Source organism: Rhipicephalus microplus, chromosome 10, assembly GCF_043290135.1.
Source record: "Rhipicephalus microplus isolate Deutch F79 chromosome 10, USDA_Rmic, whole genome shotgun sequence".
In the NCBI taxonomy this organism is placed as follows: domain Eukaryota; kingdom Metazoa; phylum Arthropoda; class Arachnida; order Ixodida; family Ixodidae; genus Rhipicephalus; species Rhipicephalus microplus.
In genome coordinates this window covers 35,814,052-35,834,942 of record NC_134709.1, presented here as the reverse complement: position 1 = coordinate 35,834,942, position 20,891 = coordinate 35,814,052, and the positions used below count along the sequence as shown (strand labels likewise).

General features: G+C 45.3%; 1 protein-coding gene across 6 annotated transcripts in view; it reads left to right on the top strand.

Moving 5' to 3' along the window:
• Positions 1 to 20,891, top strand: part of Stacl (SH3 and cysteine-rich domain-containing protein) — a 362,911-nt gene that overhangs the window by 298,122 nt on the left and 43,898 nt on the right. For all 6 annotated transcript variants that reach the window (XM_075875456.1, XM_075875458.1, XM_075875457.1 and 3 more), the window contains 2 exons: positions 6,622 to 6,791; positions 20,519 to 20,630. In XM_075875456.1, coding sequence (XP_075731571.1) covers positions 6,622 to 6,791; positions 20,519 to 20,630 — 282 coding nt within the window. The remainder of the gene's footprint in view (positions 1 to 6,621; positions 6,792 to 20,518; positions 20,631 to 20,891) is intronic.

Here is a 20,891-nt window from a genome sequence, read left to right as displayed (position 1 = left end):
GCGTGAAGCGTGTTGCGGCTTCTGGTAGATCAAAATAGAAGCACGTGTTGTTGACAGCCAATGTGAGCCAATCCAAGTGTTATAGCCAGATTATGGCCGTATTTTAAGTCACAGAGCAGGTCAGTGCATGCCTTCGATGCCGCCATTTTGCAAAACGAAGTCTCGCTCTGTCACGAACTTGTTCGAGAGCGGCGCGATCACCTCAGACGTACGCACGCACGCATCTCATGCGTGCGTACGTAGCGGCTGCGTACGTAACGCGATACGAGCGCGCTGCGGTCTGCGCATGCGCACTACGCAGAACGTGGCGTCCTTACGTACGCAACGCCGTCACGTATGCAGCGTACGCAGTACTAAAACTCTCTACTAACAGCACGCACTTGTCCTACTCGTCACAAACTCGAGTGAGATTTCCAATACAGGCTCATGCGGGGTCGCAACCAACGTTTTGTGAAAAGGAAGCGCTCGCAGAATCCACTCACGCGGCCCTCGCCTACGGCACGAAGCGTGAGCGCCGTTGAAAACGCACTGCTACATCCTATAGTTACGCCGCATTCCAATGCGACGGTACCGGAAAGATTTCGTTTCGTTTATTTATTTTTCGTGAAGCCTGAGCGCCGACGCACACACTTCTGGTTAGCTTTGCTATCGTCCCCCTTCTAAGCAAGATGTGCAAGAGGAGTTGAAAAGGCCAAGGAATGCTAAGCGCGTTATCTGTACGCGCCGTCGCCAATCGCTGGCGCCGATAGCGTCAAAACCCGCCGCATCACAGGGAAGCTTCAGGTACCTAGATGTTTTGTCTGGGGACTTCAGGGGAGCTATTCTCGCCGTGTCCAACCAGTGGACATATCGAATTCGTCGGAGCGCATTCGGTCACGCAAAAATACGGTGAGTCGTGACGTCATGGCGCTCTTGACCACGTCGAAGCACCGAACCCGCCAGCACATACCCGGCATTAAAAGAAACTATCCCCCGTATTCACAAATGCTCCTCGACTCGACTTTCACCCTTCACTTGACAGAGTTGAGCAGTGCGCCACTGCACCGCTGAAAATGACGCTGCGCTACTCAAAAGAATCACAGCAGATTATCCCTGATATGCAGTAACTTGCCGTTCTTAGATATTGCGCTCCCGTCGGCTTTCTCAAGTGAAGATGAAGGGATGAGTGAAGGGACGTTCTAGAATACGGGGGTAAGTGGACGGAATTTACACCAACAGGACCTTCAACAAGCTTGACTGACAAGTCTGAACGAGCATATGGACGTGTTGAGATGTTTGAAGAGCGATGCAGTGAATGCGTCAACGACCTTCCAGGGGTGTCAGGCGCAGCGTCGCGTTAGACCTAATACCTGAGAAAGACGGAACGCGTTTCGCCACCACGACTGCTGCCCGCAGAGATTCGTTTTGGGACGCACGCCCTTGAGGCCGTGAATGAACCTAAGTCACGTTATCCCTTGAATTAAGTTTGACGCAGCCGCCCATCTGACGCACCTGGAAGGTCGGTACGCATTCCCTGCATTGTTCAAGCATCGCAACTCGTTCGTACGCAAGTTCAGACTTGTCAAGTTTGCTTAAGAGTCAACTTGCTGTACATTTTGTCCGCTTTTCTGTTCTTTACGCTAGGAATCCGCTGTTGGGCTCGATGCGTCGACGTGGTTAAAAGCGCCATGACGTCACGACTGATAGTTTTTTTTTTTTGCTTAACTAAACGCACTCCGCCGAAATGGAAATGTCTAGTCAATGGACACCACTAGACTGGCGCCTCATTAGTGGGCCCGAGCACTTGTAAGAATCTTTTGTAAGTCATGGTCTTGTAAAAAAAGCAGCCCACAAAAACGGACCAGAGCATAGGATAAGGCATGCAAGCCCTTTTTCGGTTCTCATGAAAGAAAAAAAAAAACGCCAGAAGCTGGAGGAGACCATGCATACATGTCTTACATGAATAATAGGTCAAACTGATACAAAAGGGTGAACAACGTGCATGATACAATCTATAAAAACCAATATACAACACTTTTGTGGCTGTAATTTGTATATTTACATCAATGCTGCTTAGATATTTTAACAACCTGGGAATAACAATGCGTAGCACTTGGCCATCATACTTTGTGCGTGACCATGCTTTCAACCAAAAGTTATGCTTACGGGTATCATATCTATTCTCCGAAAGAAGAAGGAAGGAAGGAAGCAATGCAAGAAAGAAGGCAGTTCAGGTTAACCAGGACCATGCCCGGCTTGCTACCCTGCGCTGGGTAAATGGGAGGATAAATATGTAAGAGGGAAGAAAGAAAACAGTAAGAGATAAAGAAATTGTCATTAAATGGGCCGACCTGTATCCTCCGTTGGTTGTAGGTTGACTAAGACGCATAGTACAGTTTCTTTTTTTTTTCGCTTCAGCGCTTTTTCTATTGTCCCGCGAATGTTGTAAGCATAAAGATTTTGAAGACTGACTAGTTTATATGTTTGTTGCACGTTAATAACTGACTGATCATGTTGAAGCTAAATAACTGAAAGCATGTTAGGCAGTCCTGAACCTGGGCAGGCACACAGACCATGGGACAAGCTTTGCAAGCTCCGTCTCCGTACCTTTCTCTGGAGAGGTTGTATCCTTTTCGGGCTCTACCTCTTCCCATAGTAGAGTACGATGTACTCTAAATCGTTAAACACTTTTTCTAAACACACACACACTGGGCAGTCGAGGCCCACGGGACGGCTTGATGCTCTCCCATAGTAGAGTACCTCGTACTCTAAATCGTTAACCACTTTTTCTAAACACACAGCGTGGCATTTATTTAGGGACGGCTTACTGCTCTCCCATAGTTGAGTACCAAATACTCAAAATCGTTAAACATTTTTTTTTCTAAACACAGCATGATACGCTGGCATTTCTGCCAACCTACGGGGACAGCTTAAAGCTCTCCCACGGCAGAGTACGTGGTACTCTAAATCGTCAAACATCTCTTCTAAACAGAACGGTTCGTGAGAGCGACTGTCAACAAGGCCTCATCAAGTGTGAGGCGCACGGAACGGCTTTAAGCCCTACCATGTAGAGTACAAAGTACTCAAAATTGTTAGCCACTTTGACAGCAAAAACAGTTATGAGATCACTTTCTGGGTCACGCGCAGTTGTTGTCCGCCGTTGCCGCCGTTTCCTGTAACCACATCTAGAAAAAAAAACTTACCAGATGACACAGTGTGGCTTGAACCCGGGTCCACTTGGTGTCAGCTTAATATTCTACCATTGAGTTACGCTGGTGCTTGTAGCGTGTCGAACTTGCTTTAGGCATGCATGACCTAGCACCAATGGCATAGTGGGGCTCGAACCCGGGTCCGCTGGGTGCAAGCCCCAGTATTCTACCACTGAGCTACACCGGTTTTTTTTTTCTTTATTGCCTTCTTGACTACAGGTCAAGCTAATACGACAATCACTATCACACATGTTTCATGCGTGATAACGCGTCAAACAAAGATATTACATCTTCAACACAGTCGATAGTCTTATACACATCTCGCACTTTTATAACAGCTTCCACAAAACACTCATTCACGGATAGAACTCTCACATCACAGTGTCTGTACGATAGCATACTACGCCAAACCGAATGAAGACCAAGTAAAAATATAACATCCAAATTTGGCACAGAACTTTCACAAGGCAAAAAACGAATTCCATATGAAGTAAGAGGTAAATCTTTTTTTAAAGTCCTCTGTAAAATGTTCCAAAAGAAAATAGCGTTTTTACAATCAATAAAGACGTGTTCAATGGTCTCAGGTTTGTTACACAGGAGACAGCTGCTTCCCCATGGTACATACATCCCTCTCTCTTCAAGCCACGTTTTTACTGGCAAGGTTCCCGTATGAAGTTTAAAAAAGAAGGTTTTCACATTTGGTGGTATACACATGTTTTTCACTCGCTTTAGTACGTCATGACCATATAATTTTTCAAACCTTGAACGGTACAGGGGCACAGGAAAAACATTCTGTATTAGGTCTTTCATAATGATTGATTGATTTGTGGGGTTTAACGTCCCAAAACCACTATTTGATTATGAGAGACGCCGTAGTGGAGGGCTCCGGAAATTTTGACCACCTGGGGTTTTTTAACGTGCACCCAAATCTGAGCACACGGGCCTACAACATAGGTCTTTCATAAGGCGCTTTCTTTTCACATTAGTTAGGTAATCTATCGAAAACCTCGCCCTTAAGAAACGATATGAGAACACAACTTCGCGCAAGAGCTACACCGGTGCTTATGACTTGTTGTCAAACTTGCCTTAGGCAGGCTCGATGTTGGGAAAGCAATCGCGTTAATACGACTTATAAAGCGTTTTACAACAGCGAAAGAACAACCAGTCGTCACACAGCGCGAATAGCGTAGCGAGTGGGCCGTCCAATGCTCCAAACCATCACAAAAGCTCGTTCTTGTTCCCCTAATAACTGTGGCGCGAACCCACTTAAGAACATCCAGGAATGTGTGCTCGAGACGCAGCTGTGAAACGCCGAGCCGAGAACGCTGGCACCCCACTGTCCCGTCCACTCGCTCCTCACTCTCGACCGTTCGCTGGCTGGGCGCCCATCAAGGCGGTGATAGAAGTCGATGAAGGCGAATGTCTGACGGCAACGGTAGCCTCTCTAAGCGCAAGAAATGCATTAGCACGTCCTCATGATTCCCTTCGGGAAGGTGGGGGTATTTCTATCTGTTCCAGCTTCCAAGTTCATCTGAACTTAAGCCTTATTTGTTGTGCTGTATTACACACGTATCACACTGCGTCCTGTCACAACAGTTTTTTCCTTAGTTTTGATACGCTAAGTTACAATGAGTATTAGTCTCTACCGAAACGCTTTGTTAACCCCTGCTATCTTTATAACTACAAGGCGGTGATAGAAGTCGATGAAGGCGAATGTCTGACGGCAACGGTAGCCTCTCTAAGCGCAAGAAATGCGTTAGCATGTCCTCACGATTCCCTTCGGGAAGGTGGGGGTATTTCTGTCTGTTCCAGCTTCCAAGTTCATCTGAACTTAAGCCTTATTTGTTGTTCTGTATTACACACGTATCACACTGTGTCCTGTCACAACAGTTTTTTTTCTTAGTTTTGATACGCTAAGTTACAATGAATATTAGTCTCTACCGAAACGCTTTGCTAACCCCTGCTATCTTCATAGTGTCCATGAATAACGAACCTAAATAGCAAGCGTGCAACGACACCAGAAGGCACGACATTAGTATACCTATTGCGCAGTGTGAGTCGGTATGGATTGAACTTGATCATTCCTTTTTGTCCGTTGATTCAAAAAAATTTGTTTTGGGCTGTATATACCGTTCGCCATCATCATTTTCATCTGAATTTATGATTCACCTCGATCGCATTTTCAGCATATTAGCTGCAGAAAATAAACACGTTCTCATAGTGGGTGATATCAATATCAATTTGTTAGATATCGACAACAGGCTGTGTGTAAATTATACTGATTGCTTTAGTGGATTTGGTTACGAGCAACTCATAACGTCGCCAACAAGATGCTCTCTTTATGGAAGAGAAACGCTTCTAGACCACGCATTAACTAACATCACTCCTGCACCTATCTCGGGGGTGATTAAAACTGATATTAGCGATCATTATCCTATTTTCATCATCTTTAACTCGTCGACCAGCTCGGACAGTACACGATACTTAGCCAAAGTATTCGATAAGAGCAGCTTTATAGAGGATATGAGTAATATCGATTGGTCTGAAGTTCATCAGGTGCAAGATCCTGAATGTGCACTCGAAAGTTTCTGCGATTTTTTTCGAGAAGCCGTGTCTCGGAATACAATTATTAGCAAATGTAAACGGCGTTAGAATTCACCTCGATGTCCTTGGATAACCAAGGGTCTTCTTAAAAGCATGCGTAAAAAAGAAAACCTATACAAAAAAACAAAGAAGCGACCTTTCAATCTAAAATTGGCATCAAGATACAAAAAGTACTGCAACATCTTAAATTCTTTGCTCAAAAAGGCTAAGAAAAGTTATTACGAAAAAGAATTTATAAGTCGTCAGAACAATTCTAAAAGAAAATGGGAGTTGCTCAATACATTCCTAAACAGAACAACGTGTCACACTTTAATCTCAAAAATTATGTATAATGACTGTACGTACGATGACGCGCTTGAAATAGCTAATGCTTTCAGTGACTTCTTTTTTGAAATTTACAATCAGCATCACACGGGCGCTGAATGTAGCATGAGTCGAGTTAATTTTTCGTTTTTTCTTTTCCCTGTAACATCAGAAGAAGTTTTCACCACTATTAAGAGCCTTAAAGATACCTCTCCTGGATTAGATGACATTCATGCACGTCACCTAAAAATGGTAGGCCAGTTAATCTCTCCAACGCTGGCCAGCATAATTAACAGCATCTTTAAAACTGGAATTTTTCCACGCACCCTTAAGAACACAAAAGTCATACCCATTTTTAAGAAAGGTGATAGGTCAATTATTTCCAATTACCGACCTATTTTTATCTTATCATCCATCAGCAAAATAATTGAGAAACTCTTCTGCATATCCTGAACGATGTAACCATACTATGCAAAAATAAATATTGATTGATTGATTGATTGATTGACTGTGTGTCGTATCGCAGGACTCTCAGTTGCAGCAGCCCACCCTCGGGGAGCAGGTGATAGTGGACCGGCTGGCTTCGCTGTCGGTGTCTTCGCGTTCCGAGAGCCTACGGCAGGACGTGGCCCAGCTCGAGGTGCAGGTTCGACAACAGCAGGACACTCTCGACGCTCTGCTCAGGATGCAGCAAAGGTTTGTGACGTCACATGCAAAACGCCTTACTTTTCTATAACAACTTAGGATTGTGATAACTGCGCCTCCCACGGCGACGCATTCCCGTCGTCAACCCCATAGCACAATAAGCATGGAGCAGAATAACACTGATAAGCAGCCAGTGCTACTATTTAGCGAATGTGCAGCATGTGTGCTTCAAAAAAATGGGACACGATTTAGGCACTGGTCACGCGGTCGTGTTAAGTGCACTTGGAACTGTCACTCACTTTAAGTGCACTCAACACAGTACATGGTAAACGACCTTGAGTACTTTCTTCTGTGCAATGGAACAGTGGTAACAGGTTCCTGGCAAAATGTAAAAAGTATGTGCCGCTGTTCAGATAACAATTGTGCGTTTATAAAACATTGTTCTATCACAGGAGATTATTCTCTGCACAAGTTAATATATTTTTGTAGCTAGGCACACCTTTACGAGAACAACAAAACATATTTCAGTCATAGACACACAGACGCAACACTACAGTTGGTGTTCTATTTCACATCTTCATACGCATATACAAATTACTTTCTTTACATGCAGCCGGATGTACCTATTGAGACTACACGTACAAAGAGAAAGCACAAATACGGCGTGAATACGTACTCTTTGTGCAAATTGCACGTCGTAGCTGTCCATAATAATCAATGCATAAACTTACCAATTAACACAAGACGGCCCGAAAGACAAGCTTCACATGTACATCAAACACCAACACTAAGAGACAAGACCTCTGCAACAGGAATTCCTTCTCACCGAGAAAGGAGAGTTCGCCTGAAATATACACCACAGAGAACTTTGGCGCTAGTATCTGTGGGAGCTACAACGCAGGGCACATCAGCGAGCATGGTAATGATGGGTAGTACACGGATTCGTGTAACCTTTGTGCTTCTGGCTTCGTGTGCGCTCATGTGGCCTGTAGCCGTTTTCTCACGAAAAAAAAAAATCGGCGAATGTTCAGCGGTTGCGATTCGCCACCTTCATCTTTTAGGCTTACCTTTTCAAATTGGATCACGAAGCTCAAAAGGGTTTGTTCTCTCCTACGAAACAAAACCGAAACACAGCGATATAAGAGGCCACATGTGTGATCCGCCACCCGCAAGTACGAAGACCAGGCAAATCCGCGTACTATCCTCATCATTTCCATGGTCGCTGAACGACCGCAGCGACAGAGTCCCCTCCAGTTAATTTTAAGAAACTCTATGCCTGACAAAACAGACCTAAATTCTAGCCAGCTCCAGCCCGTGAAAGCATAGAGTTTCCCAATATACACTACAGGGAACTCTCGCGCTAGTGTATATGGGAGCTACAACGCACGGCGCTTCGGCGAGCATAAGAATGATGGGTAGTACACACATTTGTCAAATATTCATACTTCTGGCCTGGTTTTGGCTCCGTGTGTGTTCGTGTGGCTTGGCGCTGTTTTCTCACGAAACAAATATTAGCAAATGTTCACCGGTTGCGCTTCACCACCTTAGTCTTTTAGACTTACCTTTCCAAATCGGGTCACGAAGTTCAAAAGGGTTGAATGTTTCTTTCATAACAAAATCGAAACACGGCAATAAACGAAGCCGCAAGTACGATTCGCCGCCCGCAAGTACGAAGACTAGGCAAATGTGTGTACTACCCATCGTTCCCATGGTCGCTGAACGATCGTAGCGCCAGAGTCCCCTCAAGTTATTTTTAGGAAACTCTATGCGTGAAAGCTTTCGACAACGTGAACGCCCATTCGCCAAGCTACTACCAACGTCGGGCTAGGGAAATGACGTATGCGTGGCAGAATCGTAAGAAAAAAAAAGAAAAACTAGCAGTTATTTCAAGTACGTTTACAACCGAGTTGAAACGGGACGCAAACGACTATGCGCCTAATTTTAACTACAGAATCAAGCATTTATTTTTTTTTTTTGCTGAAACCTGCCTGGTTGTCTCTTCACAGCAAAAACAAAAGCACGTGATCCACGCCAAATATGGAACAGACGTGCGCACGTGTCTGTTTCGTATTTTCTATAATATTCCATATTATGGAAAATAACATTTCATGTAATTCATAATATTTCATATTTCTTAGAGCGCTTGGAAGCGCTTGACTTGCGGTGTTGAGCACGCGTTAATTTACTATTTGCCTTGATTCACACGGTCTTGTTTTTTTTTCTCAAAAAAAAAGAACCATGGCTATTTTTAGCAAAAAAAAGCATGCTTAGTTTTGGGGTTAAGGCGAGGTGCAACATAACGTTAATATTTTACCAATTCAGGTAAGAATAAAAAGTATGATAATTAAACTTAAATAAATATAGTTACGAAAAATACACGTATATAAACACATGGCTACCAATAGTATTGCCACGCCCCTTCCTCAAGTTTTGATATCGCCCCGTTATACGTGTAAGTGCTACCTAGCGCAGCCACTAAAGAACCAGCGAGATATTCGTAGAACCTTCCGATGCGATTACTAGCACAACAGGAACATTACAGATTCTTCTGGAACTTACGCGGAAGCTAGCACCACCACGGTGGTCTAGTGTCTAAGTTACTCGGCTGCTGACCCGCAGGTCGCGGGATCAAATCCCGGCTGCGGCGGCTGCATTTCCGATGGAGGTGGGAATGTTGTAGGCCCATGTGCACAGATTTGGGTGCACGTTGAAGAACCCCAGGTGGTCGAAATTTCCGGAGCCCTCCACTACGGCGTCTCTCGTAATCATATAGTCGTTTTGGGACGTTAAACACCACATATCAATCAATCATTTAGTGGAAGATAGCGATAGCGCTGGAGTGTTAATAGTAATATTTGGTGTTTTACGTCCCAAAACCACGATATTGTCGCGGGATCATGACGTGGAAGAAAGGACCAGTCGCAGGTCGATTAGTAAACTCTCGATTTGAGCAGAACTCGTGGCCACGTAAAAGGAAAGCGAGACATTGGCACTGATAGCGGTGAGCAGAGCACTGGCCGTCGATCAACAGACAAACGGCGAAGCGTGTCGGCATTTATACCCTTGCCATCTAATATTCGAGCGTTATCGCTAGCAGCGACGTAGGTTCCCGAATATTCTGCGACGTTCCCGAAGTGGGCGTAATCTCGACAGAACTATCTACTAAAGCCTCGAAGCTTCTCGAACATTGTAGGCACGGTTGGCGCTGAACGTAGTGTAACGGGGTGATAAGTAAACTTGAGGAAAGGAACGTGGCAATGTGATTACGAGAGACGCCATAACTGGGGGCTCCTAAATTCTTCACCATCTGGTGTTCTTTACTGTTCACTGACATTGTACAGTACACGGGCCTCTACCGTTTCACCTCCATCGAAATACGACCACCACAGCCGGGATCAAACCCACGACCTTCGGGTAAACAGCCGAGCATGCTCCACGGTGGACCACTGCAACATTCGACGCCACATGCATAAATGCCGACGCTCGTCATCATTGCAACATTCGACGCCACATGCATAAATGCCGACGCTCGTCATCCCTTGTCAGTTCATCGGCGACCAACGCTCTGTTCGCCGCTAACAGTCTTGCTGTAATCTGACCTTCCATTTAACGGCCACAAGTTCGGCCAAATAAACAGTTTCACATCTGAACATCCAGTAGCATACACAAACAGCTTCCTGCACAAGATACACCGATCCAACTCGCCGGAATGCCATTTTGTTCATGCAGAAGAAAATGTTCGCCATATTTTTTTGGAGTGCGTTAAATACGCGAACGAAAGAGAAAAAATTAAAGAGCAAATTAGCAAGTTTGGACAGACAGCCCCTCACAATAAAGAAACTGCTTGGGCCATGCCCTGAGATGCATCTCCAGAAAAAGGCAATAATCGTTCTGACAGACTTATTAGTGGAGACCGGACTGGACAAGCGCCTATGATAGACAGCCAGAGATGGATATATATAAAATGTGTTTATGCATATACTGACAGTAGAAAAGAAAGGTGTGCGTGTGAATAGTTTATGGCAGTGTGAACTGCTGTAAGCAAACTGTGTATTGGCATAATATTTCAACTGGTTCAGTGTGCTATTATGTTTTTTTTTTCGTATCGTTAATTTTTGGGTACAGTTCTGTATTATTCTTTTTTTTCGCTGCAGAACTTCGTGATATGGAGTAGCCGAGTCGGTATGCACCTCAACCTCTCCACAGCAAAACAGTTAAAACAAAACAAAACAGACCAGTATGATCACTTCATCCTGGTGATCGCCCCGTGAAATTATACAATAGGTAGAACTTTCTCAGAACGCATGAATTCAGGGGCGAAGCAGCTTAGAGTCTCGACTTGCCGGCGTGTCACGTAATCGCGGTCCATCCTACAAGCGGGCATGCACTGCAAAAATTGTCTAAGTCCCACCACTCGCCGCCAGTCCACTATAAATGTGGAAAACGACAGTTAGCCCAATAAATAGCCGACGACGTACCAGGATCTGATTTCATTAATTAATATAAATTTCTGTCTCAAAACTGAGAATTTCAGTGCCAAGTTTTCTCCTGTAAAGCATGCTTCGTGGTGTGTTGCACTGTGTAACACAAAGCCAACTTACGGCAAAATGGCTGCTAATGGGCAACGAGAGACAGAAAAAGAATAAGCACCTTACGGTAATCTATAATCTTTCTATTATATAACCTCCATTATTCTAAAACTGCATACTATTGTATAAATTCACTCGATTCTCGGTCAATCCAGCACAGTGTGTATGCGCCACCGGAAATGGGCGAATAAGAACAAGCTTCATTCCGACGCAGCTTTCCGGCGACGTTAGGAGCACTGAAACGCCCTTCCCGACATGCTCGCTTTCTGGCTGGACAGCACTAGTGTCTCACCAAAGAAATATCCCTAAAAAAAGTGACAAATTCCTTCCGTCAGGTCCTTCTTTTTTCTGTCTCTTTTTCTTTCTGCCTCTCATGGCCCATTAGAAGCGATTTAGCTGTGGAAAACACTGGCGCAAACTGCACGCTTTGCCCCTCTCCAAGTTTCATGCCAGTTGAGCTGAAACGCCCTCCCCTACATGCCTCGTCTCTCATCAGATTTTTTTTTCCCAAGTACGTATAAACTAGCTGGAACAGCCGGTGCGTGTGTGTGTGTGTGTGTGTGCGTGCGTGCGTGCGTGTGTGTGTGTGTGTGTGTGTGTGTGTGTGTGTGTGTGTGTGTGTGTGTGTGTGTGTGTGTGTGTGTGTGTGTGTGTGTGTGTGTGTGTGTGTGTGTGTGTGTGTGTGTGTGTGTGTGTGTGTGTGTGTGTGTGTGTGTGTGTGTGTGTGTGTGTGTGTGTGTGTGTGTGTGTGCGTGTGTTCGCGCGCGCACGTGTGTGTCTCTGTTTCAAAAGATATGCGACGACTGAATCCCATGCATAAACTTCGTGAGCGTAAATACGAATAGGTTACACTCGGCTGTAAACGTTGAGAAGGTCGCCACTGGTCATCGAACAGTAGGGCGTAGTGTGAGTATAAACCTAACGCGCAAGCAGGCGGTCTCTATACGTTTGTCGCTCGCGCTGTCAATACACCAGACACCGCCGTTAGCAACAATTGCAGGACACCCTCTGTGGACCTAATTATGCTACGGATCATAGATAATGAGTGCACTAGTCGTTATCAGCCCACGCGAAACACACAAATAACGCCTTGACAGCCCAGGCTCGTACGACGTGAGCTCGCCCACGCCGCACGAATATAACGGGAATCTGCGCGAAAATGGCTCCCGCCGGGCGATGCACGGCGGTTGTCCACTATCAATGTACGACCGACTAGTCATGCATAATCAATGAGCTTTAAGGTCATGTCGAGAAAAAAATAGCAGCCGCCCGCCCCTGCGATCAATATTGTGCGGTTCATATCGCTCCTGAGGCTAGTGTAAATAGCCCCACGGGATCTGTCTTTCCTTTCTCTTTTCCTTTTTCCCTTTTTCATCTAAGAGGTCGTTGTACACCCCTATGCAAATTAGCATCGCGATATCGATAAAGCACTCGTCTCACATTTTTTTTATTAGGCCTACATTTATATATAGCTCGGACGTTAGTCTAACACCGATGCGTGCAGGCGACACCCACTTACTAAAACACGCCCTCGAAACCACCGACGCGGTCAACACGCAACGCGAGGAAAAGATGGCAGGCGAGATAAATTTTTTTATCTTTTCTTTTGTCACCAAGTCCTTGTTGCGGCGTGCGCAAACCTATTTGCCACCATTGACGCCCAGGCACTCCCCTCACCCCTCTAACTCCCCCACCCCCGGCTGTAAACGTCACACCTTCATGGGGTTCGCTTGCGTGCGTCTCTCGACGGGACTGCAGATGAAAGGCTCGCGGGGCAACCTTCCGTGGCTAGGCATCATAAAGCTTTGCCGCCATTACACCTAAACGCCCACCGCTTTTTACTCTTTCATGAGGAAATCGATGAGCGCCCAAACAACGGCCAGAGGCGAGCTGAAAAGCACAGACGACGACGCGTGTCGTCTGCATCTTGTCGTCTGCTTCGGCACGGCCCGCAAAAAAACCTCTCCCTTTCTCTTTGTCTTACTCACTCTTTCCAAATCGATGGCGTCATCAAGGGCTGCGCGGAGCGCAAGCCATTGCCCGACGGCGAAGTACACCCTCCAACCCACTCGGCTGTACGTACTCTCTCCGTATACACTCTCACACTGCCGTTTCGGCCTTTCTCCGCCATCCCGTAATCGACGCCATTTTGTCTCGTGCGATGGCGCGGCATAGCTGCGGTGTTGCGACGCTCGGCGGCAGCGATGGCTGTCCGGAGCTCGGCAATCCGGACTCCGGACGTTTCAGACGATCCACTGTGATCGCTTCGTCGTGCGACATCTGACTGATTGACAGTGGCGGTGGCGTTACTGACAGCGAGTGCCACGCACCCACGACCAGAAAAAGGCGATGACTCGCCGCGCGAGCCAGTTTCGGTTCCTCCTCTTCGTCAGTAGTGTCACCGGGCCGTAGGTTTTCCCGAATCCAGGTACGTGTGTGTATGTGGCGCTCGGCGAAGCGCGAAATCTCGCCCCGCGATCAACAACTGTCAGCCTCTCTCGACGCATTAATAACGTTCGATTGTTCACTCGAATACGCTACGTTAGTTTTAAACGCTCTGCGGCTTTCTTAATCAGGCCTTCGCGTTAGCTGCAGTATTGCGGGTTAGCTAGCGTACAGGCGAGTGGCAGTGCGTGTCATATCCGTCGTCCCACGCGTGCGTTGCGGGGAAGCCTGGTTATGACGCATAGACGAAGACGTTGTTTTGGTCCGCCTGCCTGTTCGCTGTGTCATCTTGAAGCTAATCTGAACGTTGTTAGGACGTGCGCTTATTAGAGGTTAAAAGAAATATAGAACCAGTGGTTCGTTCTTGATATTTGTATCAGCATTTCCTCTTTCGGGAGCTCATTCCTGATTCGGACGGTACGTTGCAGTTGCGCTGATTGGAGCAGGTAGTTAAGCGATCTACCTGTGAGCCCGAACTTGCGGTTCATCGCAGTGGCATTTGCGTCTTTTACGAAATGCAACCCCGTGGTAAGTTGAGTTTTGTGTAGACATTATTTACTAATGTGTGTGTTGATTCGGTCTTCGCTATCGTTCGCCGAGTTTGACATCTGTCGCGAGTCGCTCCTGTTCGTGACCAGCAATGGAAACGGCTTTACGGAGAAAACATGAAATACTTTTATCCGGCATTGGTCTCTCTAAACATATCGCTGTGCCTTTTTTTTTCTCGATTTCACTAACAGTTGTTTCTAGTCAGAAATGATAGTAACTGGGCACTGTGAGTTATTGTTTTGAGCTGCAGTGTCACTTATTGGGCTACATTGTTGGGTTAATAATTAAAACTATTTCAGACAAATTATTTTATGCCAATGACGTGTGCATGTTAACAATATACCAGTGCGTTATTTCAGACGTGCTCGCGGATTCATTAGTGCTGTTTCTTAGGCTGGATACGTTTACATAAATCTACCGAGATATATACCCTTCCATTTATTTTCAGTGTGAATGCGCCCCATCTTAAACCAGTGGCAGCCATGTTCTTTCAGAATGAAACTTAATAGTTTTTAGTAGAGAATGTAAAGCACCGCTATAGGCTAAGTCTTTACAAATCGACAAAACGCTTGAACAACCTTGAACGTTTTGACGATACATTGAGGTGGGAAGAAACTAACGTTTTAGGTACTTGCAGTACAACCGTCTTCTTGGCTGCGAGAAAGAGATTTCGAAACATCACAGCGCTTGCTTACTTGGCTAAGTAAGGTTTTCTATAGATAGCAAAGCTCAGTGAGGTCGAGGGATAAAAGCTAGCTGGTCAGTAAGCAAGCTTAAGAACGTTAACGATTAGGAAATGGATATAGCAAGGATTCAGTGGTCGATGACAAGAAAAAATGAGAAGATACCATAGGAGTATTAGAGCAGAAATGGAGCGAAAGCTTGGCGATAGACATGTTGAAGGAAGGAAGGAAAATAGGAGGGAAAGAATGGCAGGGAGGTTAACCAGCCTATAGGCAGCCGGTTTGCTACCCTGCGCATGGGAGGGGGAGGGGGAGATGAAAGATAGAGAGCAGAAAGGGAAGAGAAATAAACACAGCAAATTCGGCAGCACACGCGCGCACACTCAGCCATAGTCCAGTCTTGTCTTTCGCGGTGTGTGACATTGCTGTTACAGCCGCTTGTTCAAGTCCGTGTCGTGTAGGAATTTCAACAGAGCTTTTGTCGCCTTTTGTTGCAATGTCTTCTCTCAGGCACTTGACAGAATAGTGTCCACAGACATGGCTGTTGTCGATGTGCGCAAAAACGAACGCCAGTGACTGTCTCTGGATGTCATACAACGGAATCTCGCACAGGATGTGGTGTAGCGTCTCTTCGCAATGACAGGCATCGGAGAGAGCGTTGTCGGCTATTCCTATGACAAAGGAATAAGATTTTGTAATTGCCACTCCTATAGCCATAAGCGATGAAGAGGAGTGGCTTCTCTTCGGTCGAGCCCAGTGGGCATGCGGAGAGCCATCAAAGAGGACAGGTGGTGTTGACGATTCGCCTCGATGCTTGGTGGGCACCATAGTGAAAACGTGATTTCACGCGCAAGTCGTCGAAGATTACGGGCAGCATCGGTCCGCGAAAGTGATACGGCTTCTCGTGTTCCTTCAAGAGCTGCCCGCGCGACAGTATCGGCAAGTTCGTTCCCTATGACGCCGCAGTGACTTGGCAGCCACTGATGCGTCACATGATGCCCTTTCTCGTGTGAAGTGTGGAGAAGGCATCGAATTTCGAAAACAAGCTATTCGTACGACCCGCGACGCAGTGCTGAGAGCACAGATTGTAGGGCAGTCCTTGAGTCGCTGAAACTTGACCATTGTTGTGGTGGTTCCCAATTGACCACACAAAAGCAACGCGCAAAGCAGCTAGTTCCGCTGCTGTAGATGCCGTGGAGTGGTCAGTCCTAAAGCTGATGGTAACACCTCTTGCTGGGACAACTACTGCACCTGACGAACACTGGCGGTTCGTGGAGCCATCGGTATATATATGTACACTGTCTGAATATTTCTCGTGCAAAAGAAGAAGAGACAGTTGTTTCAGCTCGGGCGACGAAAGCTCAGATTTCCTCCAGATCCCCGGTACACTAAGGTGCACTGTGGGTTGAATAAGACACCAAGGGGGTATCGATGGTTTAGATGCAGGAGTAAATCCCGAGGGAAGTTGCTCGTTGTATTTCACAGTCATTTTAGCGAACGATGCTTGGCGCCTCTCTGAAGGCAACAGCGCAAGGTGATGACAGGGAGCACGTGCGAAGTGTCTGATGTGCGTTCTAAGGACTTCTACAACAATGTGAGTTTGTATCGGATAGTCACCAGCAATTGCAATTGTTGCCTCTGTTGACGTACACCTGGTCAGACCGAGGCACACCCTCCGTGCTTGGGCTTGTACTGCCTGTATAACACGAACATTGGTCTTGCAGGTATTGCTAAGCACGGGCAAGCTATATCTCAGAAAACCGAGAAACAGTGCTCTGTAGAGTTACATCATCGCGTCTGCTGACATTCCCCACGTCTTTCCTGTCTGGAACTTGAACAATTGGGGAATAGCTGTCAGGCGCTTCATCATATGGGCCACATGCGGACTCCAACAGAGGTCCCTATCAATAATGATGCCAAGAAACCGGTGCGTTCTGGCGTAAAACATCAGTCGCCCACAGATTGAAATGACATGAGGGGTCATTGCTTTGCGAGTGAAGGCAACCAGCACGCATTTTTCTGGTGATATGCTGAGACCTTGTTTTAACAAGTAGTTGGCAATCATAGTTGCTGCTTTTTGAAACCGGGAACGTATCTGAGGACGTGTGACTGCCGAAGTCCAGACACAGATGTCGTCTGCGTATATTGAGATTTTAATGGTACTTGGTAAGTATTAAGCAGGGCCAATTAGTGCAAGATTGAATAGCGTCGGGCTAAGAACTCCGCCTTGAGGAACACCCCTGGAATTATAGCGTCACGTAGTTGGGCCATCTTCTGTTAACACAAAGAATGATAATGCGTTGCCGGTACAGACGGGCTCACTTTTAAAAGAAACACTTGCGTGTAAAACATGTCTGTACTTTGCTTTCTTACAAAAGCATAGTGGTTTAGCTATGTATTATACTTTCGGTTCTTGACAATTCTGACTCCTTTTAAAGCATATTTCTTACACGAACAATGTTTCCACATCCACTTGCAGTTAGGGGCTATGGCTACATGACAAATGTTCATTCGATTGTTCCCTTCAACAAGGAACCGTACAACAAGTCATGCCTGCTGAAGAATGCTGCGAGAGGTTTCGACGTTTGTCGGTCCTCTAGAAGCGACCCACTTAACAATTCACACTGAAATGCATAAAGCACACGGCGTGTTTCTATGAGTGCTGGAATACGAAGTCAACACGTTTGATTGTAGTAGTGTCTCTACATTACAAAATTAGTCTAAATTATGCGTGCCTCCGGAATTGGGCCTGTATACATACGGTCGGACAAAAGAAAGTGATGATGCAAACATTTTTTTTATTTATTTCTGAAGAAAAAGGGGAGGATCTCTATATACTGGGGCACCTATGACAACCTCTGCGAGTGGAAGCTCTATAAAGGTTGCAAAATAACAATCGATCCTCCGCCAAAGCATCTCTTGGAAACTTGTTTTGTGTTCGAAAGCAAATGATTTACAGTGCAAACCCGTAATAACCAAACCCCAAAAACAAAATCTTATCATTTTGTCAAAACCCATAATAACAAAATCGAGCAATAACGAAATATTTGCCTATAATCGGCTAACGCCAATAGGATTCAATACATCTCGTAGTTCTCAACAATAAGATGCTCTAAACTGAAATCCTACGACAATGAAAATGGGCGGGAATATAACGCTTCCCCCCTCACCTAATATCGGATCCCCCCCCCCCCCCAAGGTCAGCTAATTCGAGTATGAGCTCAACTACACCCAATAACGTCGGTGTCTAAGGCTTTTTTCGCATTAACAAAGGTATACGAGGTCATTCACGAAAAGCTCAATGATGAAGCCGTCGCAAGTAGCGTACGCGATAACTTCGACTCCAGGGAACATTGTACAGGCCTAGGAGAGAATATTGTCACGGAGTCGTGACGTGGACGAAGGGAGCAGTCTATAGATCGAAAATTAAACTGCATATTTGGGCCGAACTTGTGGCGAACAAACGAAAAGTAAGATTACAGCGATACACACTGCAACCGATAGCGACGAACAGAATGTCGGCCATCGAACAAATGACAAGCGGTTAAGTCGGTTGACATTCATACACGTGCCGTCGAATATTCTAGCGTTATCGCCAGCGGCCCCGTAGGTTCCAGAATAATCTGCAATGTTCGCGGAGTGGGCGTAATCTACTACAGTTCCGAAGCTTCTCGAACACTGCAGGTGCAGTTTGCGCTGGCGATTCCGGGGTGATAACAAAATTTGAGGGAAGCAACGTGGCAATATTATTACCTACGTGACGTGCTCGGAAGCTTTGGACACAATTCGCACAATCCTTCAAACGCACGATCACAATGACGTCATCGAATACTTGCTCCTTTGCAAAAATCGGTGCGTTTACTAAATGACAAAGGCCGACAAGGCAAGGTATAACTGAATTTTGGCATGTTGAGTGATAAGCCTGGTTTAACTTCCCAAAACCACCATATGATTATGAGAGACGTCGTAGTGAAGGCTCCGGAAATTTAGACCACCTGGGGTTCTTTCACGTGCACCCAAATCTGAGCACACGGGCCTATAACTTTTCTGCCTCCAATAGAAATGAAGCGGCCGTAGCTGGGATACGATCGCGCGACATGTGGGTCAGCAGCCGAGTACCTTAGCCACTAGACCACCGCAGCGGGGCGTTTTCGGCATCTAGTTACTTTTTTGCATTTTTAACTAACAATCTCATTATTGGGCATGTATTTCACGATAACAAAATTTTGCGGTTTCCCCGTCGGAACTAGAGAATGTTCGGTTCAGTTGCACATTGAAGTATGAAGTTTGAAATGATATGCATTTGCAAACAATTGAGCCCTCCTATTAAACAAAACACACAGAAGAGTGGCAAATCGGGCGAGTTGGTAATAAAAGTTTTATAATGCAACTGCGCAAGAAAAAAAAACGAACGAAAACACAAAAAGAGAGCTCTCCTTTCATGTCTCCATCTGTTTTTCGCGCAGTTACATTATAAAGGCACACAAAGCATTTAAATGTTGTCACACCGCGTTTGAATACTGGCACACAAACTTTGTGTTATTCTTTACCATCACTGTTAAAACATTTTCCGTAATTTTTTATTTGTGTGGATGTTCCTCAGCAAAACTCGGAACGATGTTTTTTGAAAAAAATTAATTTCATTCCCCCCGACGTTTGATTTTTGTATTTGTGTGTGCTCTTTTATCTGGCTATTGTGTATTCTAATCTGCACTAATATGTTTTCCCTTGTGAACTGACTAATGTCTTTGCTGTTGGCCGCACGCCGTACATTCGGTTTAGCTGCGGAATAGTCAAGCCGCCTCTAGGCAGGGTTTTTCGCCGTTGTCCTCCATCAAGGTTTATGTTCATTGTGGAAATAAGCATTCGACCTTCATTTGATTGGATTTCGTTATTGCGGGGTCCAACTGTACCGAGTCCAAGTATCCAGAGTAGATATCGAGAGGTATTTTTATTCATGAATTTATTTTATTTGGGCATTCTTTACGAAAATGCCCAGGAAGGGGTCAAAAGGAGAGATCTTCGCCTGACTAGGCCCACTCTTCGTGAGGCACCTCGGGCAAGTACAGCAAAACAGTACAAATTGAAGATTTTACATAAAAAATATAAATAAACGATAATCATTACAACAAGTGCAGAAAATATCGGTTAAAGATTCCAAAAAAGCTGTTCCTTAGCGATAAATACAAAGACGTTATCAACACTATTACCATATATTAAAATACATACGATTTGTGTGTATATAGAAAACAATGATAAAAACAAAGATTACAACATATATTTCATATATTACCAATCTTCAGCACACGCACTCTATAAGTGGGTTTGGATGGATTATTACATTCGTAATTTGCTTGTTATATTTTGTAATGTTTTTCGTCTCCCTAGCGTATTCTATTACTTCAGGAATCTTGTTGCAGAGCAAAACAATTTGGTTACCAATTGACTGTATAATAGATATTTACGGTTCCTGAGCCTGAAACCTCATTCCTGTGCACCTTGCGTCTTGCAGGAGCTTGGAATCAAGCCTTTACAACAAGGCCAATGAACTTCAGGAGGACATTAGTATGAAAAGGTTTGATCTCCATGTGGCACAGATTCACCTCGCAGCTGTCAAAGCCCAGGTGAGCAGATTCACTTTATCACCTAGTTCATGATAAAGCACTACTACGTAACACAGCACAGCTATTCTACGCTACTAGTGATTATACGGTCTCTATCTATTAAGCCAAATTATTGTTTATGTCTATATTTTATCTAACCTTCAGTAGCAACACCATAAGCACTGTCTTTGAGACAAAATATTTTTTTTTCTGTGACCATGAGTAGGGGGTTCCGTTTTGTCGCAGCTTATTTTCGACGAATGTGTCACACCACGATCTGAA